Source organism: Thamnophis elegans, chromosome 10 (genome assembly GCF_009769535.1).
Source record: "Thamnophis elegans isolate rThaEle1 chromosome 10, rThaEle1.pri, whole genome shotgun sequence".
NCBI lineage: Eukaryota > Metazoa > Chordata > Lepidosauria > Squamata > Colubridae > Thamnophis > Thamnophis elegans.
In genome coordinates, this window is record NC_045550.1 from 44512249 (window position 1) to 44531971 (window position 19723).

The following is a 19723-nucleotide window of genomic DNA, read 5'->3' on the forward strand; positions in this document are numbered from 1 at the left end:
TGTGCCCATGTACCTACACCAATGTAATCCTCCCTGCCCACTTGCACATGCATGCGAGACCCCCCTGTGTATATGCGCACAACCTCTTCCCAGGTTCTGGAGGCTTTTGTGAAGCCTGGGGAGGATGAAAACGGCCTCCCCCACTCCCTGGAAGCCAGAATTGGATCATTTCCGAACTTCTGGTTGCCTTGTTGAGGCCATTTTTCATCCTCCCAGCCTTCAGAGGCTTTCCTGAAGCCTGGGGAAGGAAAAAAATGGCCTCCCCTGGCCCTCCAGAAGGGCAAAAAATCAGCTGGCTGGCATGTGCATGCACGCCAGGGCTAACAGCTAATGTGCCAACAAATATGGCTCCGCGTACCACCTGTTCCAATGGGTTCGCCATCACGGTTCTAGTACTTCCATCTTTGTCATCAGTCATTCAGTTGTGTCTGACCCTTGGCCACTCAATGGATCAGCACTCCCTAGGTCCCTCTGTGTTATACTGTCTCCTTCAGATTTGCCCTGGTTATCCCAGTGTCATCTTTTATAGTGTTCAGCCAACAGATACTAGGGCCGCCCCTTCTCCTTTTGCTACTGATCATTCCCAGCATGGTTGACTTTTCGAGTGACTCAACTCTCATGACATGACCAAAGTATGACAGCCTCTGTTTGGCGGTCTTGGCTTCGAGTGATATTTTTGGTGAGAGAAATAAATTTAGTACTTACATCACTAACTAAAATGTCAGCATACAATATACTGTGGCATGTTTACTGATATAGCAAATACAATGAATGTTAGTTTTTTAATAGCTGTCACATTAAATTTCCGAGATACTTTATTGACTGATCTGTAGAAGTAATAAGACTAATTTATTTTCTTGAATGCCCAGAGGCATCATTTTAAATCTAGGATTGTTTCATATCTACTCTATAATATGTTGATCTCGGTGAGTATCTCAGAGGCGCATGGATTATGAAAATAGAAAGGCTCAGTCAATAGTCAGCAGGAAGTAGAGTTTTGCTGTAAAGATGATATGTTGACAGTTTGATTTGAATATTTTTCCCTTTGGCATGTTCTGTCCGTAACATTAATGCAGTACTGCATAAATCTTTGATAGTGATGGAGGATTCCATTCTGAAACATCTACTGGCATAATATTGAAACGATTCTCTTAGTTTATTACTATAATATCTCTTGAAAAAATAAATAAACTATGTATCATTGCATCTCTAAAGAAATGGAAGTGTAAAACTTACCATTTTTTTCCATATTATTTTTATGCAAAATGTAGGCTGGAAAATGAATTTTTGGCTTGTAGGAATTGGAAGCAATTTAGTCACTAAGACATAATCAACATCTGTTGCAGGTAGCCAATAAACCATAAAAGATTATTACAAATTGCTACTTTTCACGTTATAGAAGGGGAAAATGAATAACTATATATTCAGAGACAAATATCTTAAGCATATTTAATTTCACTTAAATTATGCAAATAAAACAAATTTTGAGTTTGTCTTTGCTACTCATGGGTTTGAAGAGTATGTATCTCTCAATATACCACTCAGATGTGTGGTCTTCAGCTAATGAAAGCTATGCCAAAATAGTTGAAAAATGAACTTTGTAAATGTCATCTCTAAAGCATTTGACACTGTAGAAATCTTCATCTCAGCTACCATGTGTTTTAATGAATAATATCTAGTTTTGAACTCTATGAAACAAAATGAAAACTGTGTATTTAAATATAACTCCATGTTATGCATTAGATAAAAGGAATTCCTCTGGTTTAAAATATATTTGAGAATTAAAACTGCATTTTGGAAAAGATTCAACATTCCTGAGCTGCATTCTCCTTTTATAGTGCATGATGTGTAGGTGGAAGCTGATTTCAGAAATACAGTAAGAGGGGTATGCAGATAAGGGAGATCAGGAGAATTAGTTATTTTGTTGGATGGCAATTATCATTGGGAGTGGATACTGTTGTATTGGATAGCAAAATGGATTGTTCCACATCTCTTGTCACCTGAGTTCATATCACTGGGATTTAAGCAATCAAAATGCACAGTGTTAACTGTGAAATGGTGAAATATTCAAATAATAAGCTGCTAATGTTGCTGTCCTTTTCTAAAAATTGTAAACTGAGTTGCTCTCAAATGCATAATTTGAATATAGAAAAAATATATGTGCTCACATCACAGCAAGGGTTAACAGATCTGAATTACAAATATCAGGAAAGATAATGACAGATGATCTGGATCTTTCTGCTGCCATCCAGTTTTGTAGCTCAGATACTAGCCATAAGATGGCGGAAAGTAAACAGCTAAGGAACCAAAGAAGCTCCAGAGGTCAATTTCAAAGTGAAGGGCAGTCAGGTGTCACAGTTCAGCAGCTCAATAGTTCTTAAATGAAGACAAGTTTGCTGAATATTTCCAAAGGCAAAATAAAATTTGTTTCAATATTGTATGCCTCTGCTCCATCCTTCAGGTCTACTCTGTGTTCAGGAGGAAAGATTGATTCCTAAGCAGACCTGTGTGTGGGGGATAGATACCTGTTCCTTGTAATTAAACAATTTCTACTTTTTGATCCCTTGGTCATAGTTTTTGAGGGATCTGCCCTTGTGAGGGCTTAGAATCTTTCCTTGGTGTCAACTGTTGCAATGTTGCAAAATATAACTCTGCTCTGAAGTCTCTATGGTTTGTATCAGAATCAGATGATGACTCTTCAGAGTGAGAGAAGAATTAATATTAATTTCAAATATAATCACTTATTTTACATAAAGAGTCTATGTAAAGCCAATAGTCAATTCTGAATTTATGTTCTCAAAGTGAAGCAAATTATTTTCACTTGATGACTGATACTACATGGAAATTATTGAAGAATAATTTTTATTCTCAAATGAATTCTCAAACCTGGTTCATATCAAACTATAATTCATTTCTTCTTGCTCAAAATACATAAATGTGATCCCTGAAAACAAGACATTAAACTTCCTTTAGCAAACTACAGGTACAAGCTTGCATTCTTTGAAAGTATTGTAATAAAGAGATTGTCATGCTAAAAGCTATTTAAACTGGATTCTTGTAGCTCTCACACTGATCACTATTTTGAAGATTATGGGTTTGTGAAGCTCAGCTGAATATAAATCAATTGTGTTGATTTTTTTTGGCCCAGTTTTGTCATTGAAGAAAAGTAAATGTCAATGATTACTTAATTTGTGTCTCTATAGAATGGACTCAAATCTCTACCAGATACCTAAGAGAACAGTTGGTAAAGATTGCAGAATTTTATCACATGTCTACAGGCCAAGGCAAAAACTCTGTAGTTGTGCCTCGTGAAGTGGAACAAGCTCTGAAGCAGTGGGAATATAATGAAAAGTTGGCATTTTATATGTTCCAGGTAACCTTTTTTTACAATGAAGCAGGATAAAATTTTTGCAAAGCAGTACAATATGATTCTAGTTTGTTTTCAGTCTCCTTGCTCATAATGTGTTTAGTGTCAGGCTGTATTAAATGTTAAATAGTTGGTAATTAAAGCCAGTCTTATTTCCGGCCAGATAGTCCTTTTTTGTTAACATCTGAAATATCAGGTGTGGAGAAATGTAGAATTTAATAATTTAAAGCAATGCAAATAACAAGAGCAGTAGCAACAGCAATATTACAGATGTGCATTTACTGTATGTCATTCATCATTTCGTGCAACGATCAGAATCACTGCCCTGACCACAAATTATTTATCTGCATATATTTAGTAGTTATACTAAACTACATGAGTAGTTATGAGAAATGTCAGATTATAGTGAAAAAAGTGCATGTTAAACATATTCAATGAAGACTTATCAGTCAGACGATTCAAAATTAAATAGTTGCAAAAAACAGCTTATGAATATACTACTTTTATCAGATAGTTCTCTCTTTATGAACATTCAATCAGTGACTATTCAAATGTATGACACTGCTGAACAAATGATATTTATGACTTATCTTCAAAGTTACGGCCATTGCAATTCTCTTATGGTCAGTTGATTAGAATTCAGGTGCTTGGCAGCCTACCTGCATTTACATTCACAATCTGTGCTTCAACTTCTCCTACCTGTTTATCTCCCTCCCATCTCTGCCCAGTTGGCTGCCCTGTATTCTGCGTTCCCTGCTGCCCTGGTCTCTGCCATCCCTACGACGCTGCACTCCATTCTGCACCCTCACCATCCTGAACTCATTGACTCATGAAAGGCCTGGCTAGGCACACCTTGGCAGCTGGAGAACAAAGATGATGAAGACAGCTGGGGTAGCAGAGATTGGCAGAGGTGCAGCAGCAATGGAGTGCAGGATAGTCAAAAGGCAGAGTTGTGGGGTAGATAGGTGGGTGTGCAGAGTTTAAGTGGAGGCAAACACAGCAGGCCAGGAGAAGCATGAGGTCCTCATCTAACATGGCATGTTCCTGGCCTAACAACTGGAACTGGGACAACCAAAACTGCTTTCACTAAACAGTGTGGTTTCATGTTGTTTCATTTAAGAACTGCATCACTTAGTGGTAGAACCTCTAGTCCCAATTAGAGTTATTAAGCAAGGACAGATGCTGTTAATTGATATGTAATGGTATTATAAACAGCATACATGCCAAAACTGTGCATCTCTAATGAAAAATAAAACTATACTAGTTGCAGAATAAATTAACCTTGTACTCTTTGAAAAAGATGTACTCTATAGAATTATCCAATAATGCCTTCCTTTCACATTCTTCCCAAGAAAAAGGAAGTATAGAACCCATTTAGCATATATTTACCATATTTTGGATACACACTCAGTCTTTGTCAAAAAGAGAACAATTAAAATATAGTACAACTAGTAGTTATACACAACAAGCTGTAGTAGAGGGCTTCAGTTCAGACTTTCAAACTTTTAGTCTATTTCTTGTCCCTACATTTTTTCTGCCTCCTCAAAAAAGAGAAAGCATTCTGTTTCCATTTAGAATGGAATATTAGGTACACTTATACCTGTAAGTGCGTAAAACAATTTTTTAGTATAAGTAAGTAGTCTGAACAATCAAGCTACAAGAGCATTCAATCTTCTTAAATAAAAACCTCTGCCTTTTCTACTTTCTTTCTTGATCAACCATTGTTTCATTCATTTCCCTATCTATTTATTTTGCTTAAACAACTCTGAACACTGCATTTCACTGAAGTGAATCTGGCTTGGTCTTCTGATTCTTGTTTGTGAATGGTAAGGTTTTGGCTAAGCACCATTACAGGAAGAACTGAATTGACACTGGAGGATGATAATGATGATTCTGTTTCATTTCAGATGTTTAGGTAACCGGTATGCGACTTTTAAACTATTAATTTTAAATGTTAACATTGTTTTGTAATTTATGTCAGTTTTGTGACATTAAGTTTTGTGGCATTTATTCTTAATTGGCATCTTAAGCAATGAATCAGTGATGTAATTGTTTTCTGCTGAATTTGGGAATTTCTTTACATATATTTCTAAAATTCCTTAAGGAAGGAATGCTTGAAAGACATGAATATTTAACATGGATCCTGGATGTCTTGGAAAAAATAAGACCAGCTGATGATGAACTTTTGAAACTCCTCCTACCACTAATGCTGCAGGTACAAAGGTTAATGTAATTTGCCACTTTCCCAAAATACTCAAACAGTTGATGTTTTCAGAATTCAGAATGTTAAACTGAGTGTAGCTTGTTTATAATTGGAATGCAAGGTTTTATGTCAGATAAGAAGTCAAATAACAGGTATAAATAAAAAATATCTGCCAACTTTCAGTTTATTGACTAAAATATTTGTCTCCTCTCTGTAATTAACAGTTGTAAGGCTGTGGAAGAAAGACTCAAATCTCAAACTCCTAATATACAGGGAAATATGTTAATTCTAGACCAAAGGTCATTCAATTTCTAGAGTGGTATCAGTGCTAACTTTCACCTCAATAAGTCTTGGTACAGAGAACTCAGTAAAATTCATGCCTGCAAAAATTCACTTTCAATTCACAAAGCTACTAGAGCAGTGATGCTGAACCTTTTTTGGCTCACGTGCCAAAAGAGGGGAGCGCAGGGGGGGGGTTGTGTGCAGGTGTGCCACACCCATAATGCAATATGTGACCCCCAGCACACATGTGCACATGACCATGCTCCACCCCCATTTTTTCATGCTTTTTTCTCCTTCCCCAGGCTTCAGATGCTTTATGAGAGCCTGGGGAGGATGAAAACAGCCTCCCCTGCCCCCCCAGGAGTTTTCTGAAGTCTCTGGAGCGCAAAAAAATGGCCCTATGGGCAAACCAGAAATTCAGGAATAGACTTCTGGTTTGCTCGTAGGACCGATTTTAGCCCCCCGGAGCCTTCAGGGGCCTTCCGGAGGCTTCCCTGAAGGCTATGGAGGGCAAAAAACAACCCTATGAGCAAATCAGAAGTTACTTCCAGTTTCTCCGTAGGACCATTTTTAGTACTCTGGAGCCTTCAGGGACCTTCGGGAGGCTTCCCTGAAGGCTCCGGAGGATGAAAAACAACCCTATGAGCAAACCGGAAGTCACTTCTGGTTTGTCTGTAGGGCCAGCTGACAGGGCAATGCTTGCGTGCCCTGACAAATGGTTCCGTGTGCCACCTGTGGCATGCATGCCATAGGTTCGCCATCCCGGTACTAGAAGCTTGAAAGTGAGATGGCAATGACCTCCAAATTGCATCAATAGATCTTGTGAGATTTCAGGCAAGAATGTGGAAATCTTACAAGGTTTTATTCAGCTTGTGGCCCATTTAAAACGTTGCTTACATATTCCTGTATAGAAAATCATAAGAATGACTGAAAAGATTCCCATCCTGATTCTATAGTATTTAACATTTTAAAAGTCTATTTTAGAACTCACCCTATACTTTTTATTTACATACGACTACCGATTCTCTCAGTGTCTAGCTCTTTTTCTTCTGAGAGTTAAGGTTTCCATTTACCCCTTACCCCGCACCAGATCTTTTTCCCCATAAACCAGACAAAACGGACAGCACAGAGCCTGGCCATGGGGGGAATGGTCTGGGACAGAAGTCTAGGAAATCACATAAAAGGTACTGGAAGTCCTGTGGTTGCCAACTCTGATTTAGGAGAGATGGGTTGGAAAAGTTTGTAATTGAAAAAAAAAGTGCTGGTGGACTTGATACACCAAACGCTTCCTTGTGTGAGAGCCTGGAAGTCCTTAGAAGGAATTAAGACTTTGATGTTTGGGGATGCTAAAGAAAGTAACATCAACTGGATGGGAAATTTCGATATGCACTCTGATGATGGTTTTAAAAAACTAATGTCTTTCAGTATTCTGAAGAGTTTGTTCAGTCAGCCTACCTGTCGCGTCGCCTTGCTTACTTCTGTGCCAGACGTGTCTCTTTGTTGATAAGTGACAATACTAACCTCATAGCTGCCCACTCGCCTCATATTATTATCGGACCAAATAATCCTCCTCTGGCAGCTCCCAGCTCTTCGACAACTGGTACTGTAGTCAATCCTGCCCAGCTTGCCTGCTCAGATTTCCTTTCCTGCCCCCAACACCGCCCTCTTGTATACGGCCTAAGCTGTATGCTGCAGGTAAGTGCATAGCCAAGAGGATATTCTGAAATAACATTTATTGGTTATGTTACTATTGAATAAGTACCGCATTGAGGATCTCTCCGTCCCTCTGCTTACAGAAAGCAATTGTTTAAGCAATTGAATTTAAAGTATCTCAGATACGTTTGAAATTTAATCAGGAAGACATTGGGATTAAAATAGTGTTTTTCCTGACAAATATTTGGGTGATTATTTCTTACTTTCTAATATATTTTCTAGAAAGACCATTTTCTTCTGACTGTCTAGAATAATCACATAGCTATAAAATTGGAGTAAAAGGCTTAGGATTGTGCCCATTCACTGTGACTTTTTATAATGTATCATGAAGGTGAGCATCTACTTTTGTTCTCTAGTAAAAGTAGTCTACAAAACCAGTAGAATCTCTAGTTTTTTGGGGTGTTGGGGAAATAATACGTTCTATTTTATTTTTTTAAATCAATTCTGATGGTTTGCTTCAGTTTGAGAATTCAGAGAAGAATATGTTTAATTTTTAAACGCATATTATTTCTTGAATTGCAATGATCTTAAACCAATATATTTTTTGATGAATATAATGAAATAGGTATAAAGACATTTTGAACAAATTGTGTGCACTTTAAAAACAAAACAAAACCCTTTTTTCTAAAAGGTATTTTTTTTGCTGCTTTCTATAAAATCGAATAATCTAATTACATCATTTAAGTTTTTCCATTTTCTACTTCAGACTATAACTCTCTGTTGCCCAAGTGCCTTGGTCTGGAATTATTCTACAAATGAAAGTAAAAACATAAATCCTGGCTCACCTTTGGATTTACTTCAAGTTTCTCCATCCAGCTTACCAATGCCAGGAGGAAATTCTGTATTCAATCAGCAGGTAGTTTTTACTTGGGTTTCAAAACATGAACAATCCATTCTGCTGAAAAATCCCACAATCCTGTCTTTTACAGCTAGTGGCTGTCCCTCATTCATCACCTTTTCCTGCATCTCCATTGTAGAGTTCATATATTTATATAGGAAGAACGGGTAGGAGTTTGCTTCATGCGAATGTAGAAGAAAAGTAGAAAAAAGACTGTTAGAAATGAATTTTCCGAGAATGTTGGAATATTCATATAAAAGAACACACCATTTCCTTTGTTCCTTTGCAGCATTTTTCAAATGCTAACAAATTTAATTAAAACTTTCAGAAAGACGAATGTTAAGGTTTTTCAGATCAAAAGGCTATTTTGTTGTAACTTACAAGAGTATGTTACTTTCCTGTTTTCATCCATGCATTCATTTTTCAGATATATATCCTCATGCTCTGGCAAAGCCAGCACTAAAATGTATGTGTTATGTAGTACATTATGCATTATGCAATTGTTGCTTTCTTTACAGGTCCGTGCAAAGATTTTTGAAGTAGAACAGCAGATAAAACAAAGGGGCCGAGCTGTTGAAGTACGGTGGTCATTTGACAAGTGCCAAGAATCAACTGCAGGTAAGCACCAAAATGGATTGTGAAAGCCATGAAGCTTTATGGACTTATATTTCATCCAGTGAAATTCATTGATTTTTAAAACCAAGTGATAACTGCCTTTTAGTTACCATTTATTGCTTTTCAGTCTTGGATTAAAGCCTTATTCTAAATATATTGGTATTGTCTACTTAGAGTGTAGAAGATGAACTGATCTGGAATGAGTATGTTCAAAAATATTCATTGCTACTTTTATTTTTTATCAAAAATGTTGTCATGGGTTTGAAACAACCCCACCTAAGGATGCCAAGTTGTTGGATACGAGATGGGCAGCAAATAAATTTTCTAATAAATAGATAAAGATAAGATGTGATTGCAATAGTAGAAATAAATGCAGTTACTGTTGTTATTACTGTTATATACACAATGTGAAATTAACAGCTGCCAGTTCTTTAGCTTAAGTTGGCCTTCATGCGCACCACGTTCTTCCCTACTGTGATTCAGTGTGTGATTAGTAATATGTGTGGATTGAAACTATTTATGGTGATATTTCCATGAATCTGAATATCACGCTTTAATGGTCTAGATGCTGTTTCCAACTGTTCTAGTCCTGAATAATTAGAATCAATACTTACGTTTATTAAGCTGTTATTTATTTGTGCAAAAATCATCGTTATTATGATGATTCATCAACATAATCTAAATAACTTCTTTCCCAACACATTGCCAAGAGGAAAATAACAGTGCTAATTTGTATAGTGCTTACCAAGAGGTGGCTGCTGTTCTTTGTCTGAGTTTGGAAGATAAAAGAAGACGGCTCTGGTTAGAAACTATTGAGATCATAGGAAAAACTCCAAAGCTATGGGATAGACTTTGAAGTTGAATGAAAACTTCCAGAACTTCTCAGAACAACACGATGGACATACTTCTGTACTATTGCCAAAACTGCATTTGTGTGCGTGCGCACACACACACACACACACACACACACAAACACACGGAGTTGAGCTTCACCAAGGTCATCTTTCTTTTTTTCTTCTTGGGGGAGGGGATTGCTTTAAAAGTGATACTTAAAAGTGTTAATTTTTGCTTATGTGTGTGTTGAGAAATCAGTGAAAGAAATACCTGTCTTCCAAAAAGAAAAAAAATGTGAACATCTGGCCTTGCTTCTGTATTTCAAAAATTATGCTTATTGACTATTTTGTCATATTTTGGGATTATTTTGGGAACACTGACCAGGCTATTTTTGGAAGGATTGTTTTGATGTAAGTAAGAAGCTGCATGTACCCCTGAGTTCCCAAGAATCACAGCCTGTCCCTAAGGAAAAAAGAGGAGATAAGTCTCATTCCGATATTTATCTTTCTTTTTCTTCCTTTGAAAAGTTATAGTTTCCTCTGGTAAGCAGGCCAACTATTTAAAGGATATATTTTGTTCTATTGTTCCAGTAGTTTTATGCATTTTCCCAAGAGATTTTTGTTCCACATTTCACAGTTGAGCCTCATGGTACTTTCACATATAATTTTAAAATATCAGAAATCTCTTTTCATATTTTAAGTCTACAAAACGTTCCCATTTAATCACATTCAGAGAAAATCTATTTTCTTCAATCAACTACGTTTTTATCACTTAAACTGAATAGACACCCACTCTCAAATATTTATGTCATTTAAAGTTTTCTCAGTGTATGTGTAAGAGTCTACTCAGTTAGTATACTTAACATCTTTAAGCTTTCTATGCTATAGAAACTTTCCCTAATAGGATGCTCTTCAGAGATCTCAGTCTCCAAATCTCATTATTTTGCCATGCTGATTGGGAGTTATAAGATCTGTAGCTCAAGCGATCTGGTGGACACTGGTTACAGAAGCTTACCTTATAGATTTACTTAAGTGTCTAATAAACAATAACAGCTTTATAGCTATCAACACATTTCAAAACCCTAGTTATCAATATAGCAGTTAATTAAGAGGACAGACATAGGACTTGTAGGGAAAGGTTAGTGATAAGGAAGACAATCAAAAGTATTCGGAGTGGAATTCCATAAAACAATACAAAGGGCAGTTCCTAATCAATACCAGTTTTCTTCCAACAATTGTAATAATTATGATGTCACAATTTGAATGTACCATCATTTTTTCTTTTCTGTTTTTTTTTAATCCAGGGGTTACTATCAGCCGTGTTTTGCACACTTTGGAGGTTTTGGATAGACACTGTTTTGATCGTTCAGATTCTAGCAACTCAATGGAAATCCTTTATAACAAGATTTTCTGGGGAACCCATAATAAGGATAACCAGGAGGTATTTACATTATTCATATTCATTTCCCCTAGTGTTTAGTCGTATTATTCTTCAATATATTTGCTTCTAGTTGATTTTCAGATTGTGACTCTATGGTCTATATGAAGTCTGTAACGTAGACTTCAAGGTATCAGTTAAAGTCTGAGACATTTTTTTCAATGTTGTGCCACTTCATTTATGTTATGTTTTGTGATTCCAACTTGCCAAGAAACTATATTTTTGATCTGACAATTGTGTACAGAAATGTCAAATGAACAGCTGTGCCTATAACAACACAATAAAAGTATTTACATTTTTCCAGAAATGATTTGATGTTAGCTGCCCTTTCCCATTCCTCTGGCATTCAAAATAAATTTTATGATGCTGATTCATTGCTGAAACCAAACATTTATGTAAATAATTATTCAAACCATTTCTATAACACTGCAGAGGAATATATTTTTATTTTCACATTCAGGTTAACACTAAAACTACAGGATTGAATATTGAATTGAATACTTTCATTTTAGTATTTGGATTTGATTGTACTTATGTAGCATAGCAAATATGTAGCATATTTGATGGAAGGACATTTCTGATTAGCTTTGATAAAAACAAGGCTAACAGCAGGATCTTTTCTTTTTATCCCAAGTAAGTCCCATTGAGTTCAACAAGGCTTATTATCTGGTATTCGTAGGATGTACTTCTGAGAAACCAAGGGGAGATTTGGTCAAAGTAGAAATACACATTCAAATACAGGATTTACCTTAAAAATAGAATAAGGAAAGTGTTAATTTCTTCCTATAGATCAGAGGGTCGCCAACCTTGGCAACTTTAAGCCGGGCAGACTTTGTGGACTTCAACTCCCAGAATTCTCCAGCCAGGCTGGGGAATTCTGGGAGTTGAAGTCTGCCAAGGCTTAAAGTTGCCAAGGTTGGAGATCCCTGCCATAGATAACAGCATAATAGTCTAGAAAAAAAACCTAAAATAAGATCAGAACTGATTATTAAGGTGTGTACACTATTTCCCCAGAGATATGTTGGCCCCAACCCTGTTTGCTTTTTGCAAGGCATTAAATGCATTTGGGCTAGTTGTTTAGTCACTGTTTCAATAATTGTATTAGAATTGTATCTTTTAACCCAAGGATATAGTGTATTATATGCTGTCTCTCTCTGTGTATTTGGGCTAATTTTTTAAAAAATATATCTTTTGTACTCCATCTAAAGTTATCTCATGAAATGAACAGCTATTTCAGTGGTATGAATATATGAATAAATAACTAAATTAATTAGTATTGAATGGGACAATTCCAAGAGATCCTGGGGCTGAAAGCTAGACTGTATAGGAAAACTAATAGTCCTCAGAAGATAAGCTCCACTCTTCACATTTATTTATGAAAGTTATTTGCATTTTAAAAATGTTCAAAGTGAATTCAAAACTCTAATAATTGTGCTATTAATATTAATGCATGCTTATGGTTCAAAATTCTAACTTGTGTCATGCAATTAACTTGATAACAGTGGAAGAAACAAAAAAAAAGTTTTGTAAGTAGATATACCAAAATCCCTCAGTATAATATTTACTACAGGGGTTCATTTAAAGTTATTCAAGAATTGCAGTAATTAATGTTATCAAACGAAAGAGGGAAAAAGCTCTGTTTTGTAGAATATCTAACCAGTAAATAGTTAGGCCACAATGCTTTAGAAATCTTAGTTGTTTTTATCATGTATGTTTTCCTCAGTCTTGGCAAAATTGCAGGTAAGTTGAACGCTGTATGAGTTCATACAGGTAGTCCTCAATTTATGATCAGAGTTGGGACTGGATTTTCAGTTGTGTCAGGATGGTTTTTAAGTGGGTATCTACATAACTTCATTTAATTTTATTAGTGTTTTTACGATAGCCACAGTTGTTTGCCAAATCCAGCATTTCCATGCTGGAAATGACAAAAACATCATAAATTAATGTGTTCCCTTAAAGCGTTTAGCTTGCAACTGACAGAACAAATGCTATAATTGTGTACGTGCTGATGTTGGCTTCTGGTTGCAGCTGGACAAATTGCCAATTCTCAGCTACAGATGAATAATATTTTTAGAAAGTTGTGAGTAACTTTTCTGGAATACATGGTCAAAAAACTAGTATGGGAGTGACACTATAGTTAGCTGGAAAATTTGCTTTCCATGATATCTTAATCTCATCTAAGAGATGTAGCATTTTTCCTTGTCTTTCATTATGACAAATAAAATACTGATATATTTTGGCCATAATAACCATTAAATCATGGTTCAGGTGATCAGTTTAGCATTTGAACCACTAGATGGCAGTTTATTTCTTTATCAAAAAAAGAGCAAAACTAATACAGTGTATCTTCTTTTAAAGCTGGACACCATGATATAAAGGCCTGAATATTTTTCAAAATAGTTTTTGTAGTTTTTTTCTTTCTAGCAAGTTATGGATTATATTTTTTGTTCAGTTTCACCATATAATTTTTGAGTGTCTTGTGCATATACAAGAGTGAAATTATTTCATATATACAATTTAAAAAACAGTTAAATTATTTAGACTGAAACATTGATGAATTTCAGTAAAAGTCTACAAAAATACTTGAGTGACTAAATTTATTAAAATTAAAGTTAGTGTTAGCTGATGTAAAAGTGTCAATTGGTTGATGTGAGTGGAGATAGAAAAATAAATAGATAAATAAAAAGTTACTTTAGCAGTATGGTTTTACTACTATTTAGTGTTTAGTTTTCTGTATCATGGAGAAAATCTATCCATAGGGTCAGGAAGAATCAACACTGGGCACATAATCATATTTTTCTTAATGAAAGTTGTGGTATCTTTATCTTTGCAAATTTGTGTAAACACAAATTCAAAGCCTTTGAACATAAAGTTTGCAAACAAAAAAAAACTATTGGATTATTTTAACTTGTTAAAAGTGTATTTTAACTTTCTTAATTATATAACATTTTAAAATTATCCAGAATTCTTTAGGAATACATCAGGAAAAGCCAAGTGTTTTGAGGTAATATTTATGACTTGGAGAATAAATATAAGTTGTGTCCTTTTTATTTCATGTTGTAGGAGAATAACTTTTGGAAGTTTTAAGAAATAAAACTTTTGTGTAATGTTGAAGAAATGTCCTTCTGGGTTCAGTTCCAAGTGGGGAAAAAGACACTGGAAACATGGGGGCTGCTTGGAAAGATGGTTTAATGGTAGACAGGACCACATGGCTTGAGGTCTTGGGGAAAAAAGTGATCATGTGCTTCCAGATGTTGGATGAAGAAGAAGAGAACAAAGAAGGGGCTTGCTGGTTTTTTCATACTCTGTTCGGCCCCACCTCTCTGTTTCCTGTTCCTGTGTAAGAAATGTATTCTGATTGGTTGTTAGACTCCCATGGGGCCAAGCAGGGGCAACTCTCTAGGCTGTCTTGAGTCCAAGTTTGGTTGAGCATTGCTTTTTCCAAGGTGCCCTGTGGTGAGATGGGTAAAGGGCTAATACTATCATGCCTTAATCTCATCACCCTAGAGCTGAAGGGCGACTCTTTGTTATGTAGAATAGAATGGCTTGGGCATTTTTAAAAATGGCCCACAAACAAAGGTGGGGGCTATTAAAAGTGACTCTGTTTCCTGCCTAAAACATGTTTCCCCATTTCTTATCCAGGGAAATATATTCTGCCTTTTCAATATTTCCCAGGAAATATCATTTTTCTAGGAGAAGAGTAGATGCTAACTTCCTACAGTAAAAAAGTAAGGGACAGAGAGAACTTACTCACAGCAACCTTTATCCCTTCCCTGCCTGCTGAGTATTTACTCAGAACATGCCTTTAAAGTTTTCCAGTAAAGTCCTTAATAAAAACAACTTATTTAGCACTAAATTATCCATCGGTAGCAAAAGTTTCAGTTCAGTCAACATCACAGTTTTATTTAGCTTCTCAAAGCCATGTTTTTGTGTTCTCATGAACTCTGCTACTACCCTTTGATGTTACTTTTCATCTAATTTTGTGGAGAAGATACACAGCCTCATGCTAAAAGTCTGCTTTTAGAGACAATACTGTCTCCTGGTATCGGTTATCATCTTCCCCTTACCCCAAAACTACTTCTTTTGGAAAATCAGTTCTTAGAGCTACCTCTAAGTTCTGATCAGAAACATTTGGCTACTTGCTTACTTTGCTATTTTCCACTGGCTTGCTGTAGTTTCTCTTTAATTTTCATTATTCATGATGTGTAACATTAGTTCATGCAAGAAGCCCCATATATTAAGCATACCTCAGGCTCAACCAGAAGATTAATCTAACCCTTCTAAACAAGCTGAGTTGGAAGAAACATTCACGTCATACATCTTGTTGTCAGTAGCTGAAATTCTTAGAAAAGCTAACACAGACATTGAGTCAAAATGAAACATTTTCTTAAAAAATAAGTCTACCCTTCATTTTTGTCCATTTGGAGTGAAAAACTGAATGCTCACTCTTTTGGAAATGAATAAGAAAGCATATGCTACCAGGAAAACAATCGGGCATGATGCCTGCCCTAAATCCTTATTCCACAAGATCTGTGCTAGAAGATAGTTAGAGAATCTTCATTAACTGTTTTCCTAATAAGAAAAGGGCTAACTCATAAGGAATAATTATGGTCTACTTATTCTCTTTCCACTACTGTACAGTCCTATTCTTAAGAACTACAAATGAAATTAAATGGAAAAAATACAATCCATCAATGTAGATCAAACAAATAGATGTGCAGATAGGGAAATATTCAGCAGACCAAATTGTATGTGTCATTGCCCATTGAAATTCTTTTGCATGTTCTATCCCTTACCATAGTTTCCTTGATATTTTTCTTGTTAAAGGTATCCTTCCCACATCTGTAGAAAAATTAGGTTAAAAACAGAGAATTTAATAATAGAAAAGTTTGATTAGAGTGGCAGCTTTAATAGCAATAGCAATAGCACTTAGACTTATATGCTGCTTTACAGCTCTCTTTAAGCAGTTTACAGAGTCAGCATATTACCCCCAATAATTTGGATCCTCATTTTACCACCTCAGAAAGATGGAAGGCTGAGCCTGGTAAGACTTTAACGTCCAAATACTAGAATACTAATTCTAGTATTAGGTTTATGTGAGACTAAATCACACATAGTTTTTGTCTTATTTTGAAACTTGTGAAACTTGTATGAAATTTCTGTTTTCATATCCTTTTAATCCAATTTTCATAAAATATGGCTGCAGCATGTGCTACTATCAGCTATGGCTGATCTACAATAGGCCAATGTTTCTTGTTTAAAGTTGATAAAGTTGTCTGTTTATTGATGTATTAATGTATTTTTCAGCTGCAAAGTGTTTTTTGCTTTAGTGGATCTGTGGTGGGTGATATGGGAAAGGCCTCACTAACACAATCTTAACCTCTTCCTGTCATAGGAGGTGGTTTGCTGATAATATTTGGTTGACATAAGAAAAAGATATACTTTACTTCATAAAGACATTGAGGTTATTTTATAGCAGAATGTTATTTAGCATACTCTAAATGATAAATTGGAAAATTGTCTGCAGATCAGAAGACAGTATTACAAATATGCAGAATGAAATGAAGTTTTGGAAAAATTCAGAAATAGAAAGGCAAATACTATTAGTTGATTTTGCGGAAAGTTGTATAAGAAATTGACTTAACTAAACATTAAAATTACTAGAATTTTCAGTTGATTTCCTGTTGTAAAGATTGAGCAGCAAAGGAGAGATTGCAAAGTTGAGAAGCAAAAAAATAATAATGCTGAGGATTATTATTACATATGAAGCTGCAGCTTTTGAATTTTGTTCTTTGATGCTTGGTTGACTTTTGGGATCTTCTTCTGCTTTTGTCAACTAACGTAACATTACAAGTTTGGTAACACACAACTTACTAAGAATCAGCAGTACATATTTAATTTATTTGTAGAGTTTACTATATATTAAGATTTTTTAAATGTAGGATGCATTTACCATCCCACAGGAAAGGAACCTATCTTTAACAAGTAGATTTTCAAATATTAAATACTATTTTATTAATCACTATTAAATATGATAGTTTAAGCTAATTTTACTTTTTAATATGAAGTTAAATAGGCATCTTTTCTGCTTTAAGCAACTTTGAGCCAACAGCTTGTCTTGTTTGAATTAAACAAACATAGCCATAAAAGGTATTGAAAATCTTCCATACATGGAGGAATTGGGTCCAAAGGTAACCAGACCAGTCTTCCCTTAAAGTTCTTGAAAGTTGGGTTAAAATGATGTGTGATATGATTTCAGTCATCAATACATTTTTTAAAATGATATTCTACACATTTCTGATTATTTGTATTAAGCTACTGCTAAGTGTTCAAAAATTATCACACGTTCCTTTTTAAATAGAAAATTGAATTTAGTTCCTGTAAACATTTACACATTGGTTGCAGAAAGTCACTGTTGTTATTCTGAATTGCTTAAGAATGTTTAGCTTTTGTGAGGAAGAACAAGCTGGTTTTTCTTATTTTTGCTTTGTTTATGCCACTGTCGCTCTACCACCCAGTTTTCTAGATCTCTGTTAAACAAGGAAGGAATTTTTACAGAACCGAATCCTGTCATACTTTCCTAATGAAGAGTTTATTGTTTCTTACAATACTATGCCTTGAATTTTTACTAGCAGCAGCTTCCTTACCTCTTGATCAGTGCTATTAGTCTGGAACTTCACTTGGGAACAAGGACTATGGGATACCCTATGCTCCTTCTGCATTGAAAGACCAGGTTAGGGATAAATTACCATGGGGAAAATCTATGTAGTTGCTAAGAATTGACCACAGCGCGCCGACGATACCGCGGCAAGAAAACAGCGAGGTCGAAATTGCACCAACGAATGCACAGAAGCGCGCTGACAACAGCGCGCCGACAAAAGCGCACCTTAAATAAACAACTAATAACAACCTAATAACCCTAACCCTAATCCTAACCCTAACCCTAACCCTAACCCTGAACCTAACCCTTACCTTAACTTAAATCGCGCTTTTGTGGACACGGTTTTGTCGGTGCGTTGTTGTGTGTGTATTTATGATGTCGCTGTTTTCTCGCTGCGCTTTTGTCGGCGCGCTTTTGTCGTGTGCGTATTTGTCAGTTCACGCAATCCATTGGCATATAATCAATCAATCAATTGTTTGCTTAAAAATTATTCCACATCTATCTTTATACTAATAATAGATGAAGCTCTGGTACTTAATTTTGTAATCATCTCTGTTAGGATCCTTCATATGAACTTAAGTTGCAGGAAAGTATTGTATAAATTAAGCAGAATCTGGAGCATGTTACATAAATGAAAGACGGAACAACAGATTTGTGGTTCATAGAGATTCTAAAGTTTTAAGGTCAATATTTTTGGTCTAAGGCAGTAAGATACATAAGTATGATGCTATAGATATCCAGATTTTTTACAGCACCCAGCTCATTTTGTAATTTGACTCATCAGATGTAGAGTGGCCTAAGGAAGGAAATGGCCTGAATATTCATACTATTTGTAGTCACGGTGCTGGTAGTGCCTAAAATAGCTTTGACCATGCAGTTTGTTCTTCATAAAGAACCATTAGTTTTGTTCTTCATAAATCAAGACGCTGTTGTAAATTTAGTTATATGCTCTGCCTACAGTCCTTAATCTGCTTTTCCTAGTAGAAAGTTTCACTACTACATCTGCTCTTCCTGGACTCCACCTTGGTTTTAGTCATTGCGTTCTATTTCTGTTCCTAATCAAAATCCCCGTTCATACAATAGACAATATGGACACCTATAATTTTCCAACTCAGAGAAGCTTAGTATAGAATCATTGCCTGAAGATTATTCTGTTTCAATAAATTGTTGCTATTTCTAATAAACAAATCGAGCTTTATAATCTATACTCTGTGTGCTTTTGGATCAGTCTCTGAAAATCATAAGTTCTGGAAGAAGAGCAAAATTTCAATGCTGGCAATTGAGTGTTGTTATTCTTTTATGGTATTAACTCAATCTCAGGCTTTGGTCTGTAAAGAAAATTATTTTGGATGACCTTGTTTCCAGGTGTTCATAGGAACAACTGTGCTTCTCTGAAACTAGAAGCAAGTGTTTTGTATTCCTTCTAATGGTGTCACTATTAGTTTTTATTTTGTAGTATCACAATTTATATACATTTATATACATTTGTTTAATCTAACCTCCCCTTTTGCCAATTTAATTTATTTCACATTTGAGGTTGAAGATACAACTGGAAAAAAGGTCTGTGACAAATAGATACCTAAATCTTTAAGTTTTTATTATTTTAGTATTTAAGCATCATTCTGTTTGTTCCTCATGACCAGAGATCTTCATGAGCTGGTCTCTGTTGAGAGGAACAAGTGACATTTATGTGTGGGTGACTACCAGAATGTGGTAAAATTCTAGCAAATTGGAGAATTGGAGATAGTGAGCAGCTGTGGTTTCTCTACTTCA

At 35.5% G+C, this 19723-nt stretch overlaps 1 protein-coding gene across 4 annotated transcripts in view; it reads left to right on the top strand.

The window, feature by feature from the left end:
• Window positions 1-19723, top strand: part of MED12L (mediator complex subunit 12L) — a 191333-nt gene that overhangs the window by 19146 nt on the left and 152464 nt on the right. For all 4 annotated transcript variants that reach the window (XM_032225905.1, XM_032225902.1, XM_032225903.1 and 1 more), the window contains exons 5-10: window positions 3204-3373; window positions 5472-5582; window positions 7278-7547; window positions 8272-8421; window positions 8922-9021; window positions 11156-11292. In XM_032225905.1, coding sequence (XP_032081796.1) covers window positions 3204-3373; window positions 5472-5582; window positions 7278-7547; window positions 8272-8421; window positions 8922-9021; window positions 11156-11292 — 938 coding nt within the window. The remainder of the gene's footprint in view (window positions 1-3203; window positions 3374-5471; window positions 5583-7277; window positions 7548-8271; window positions 8422-8921; window positions 9022-11155; window positions 11293-19723) is intronic.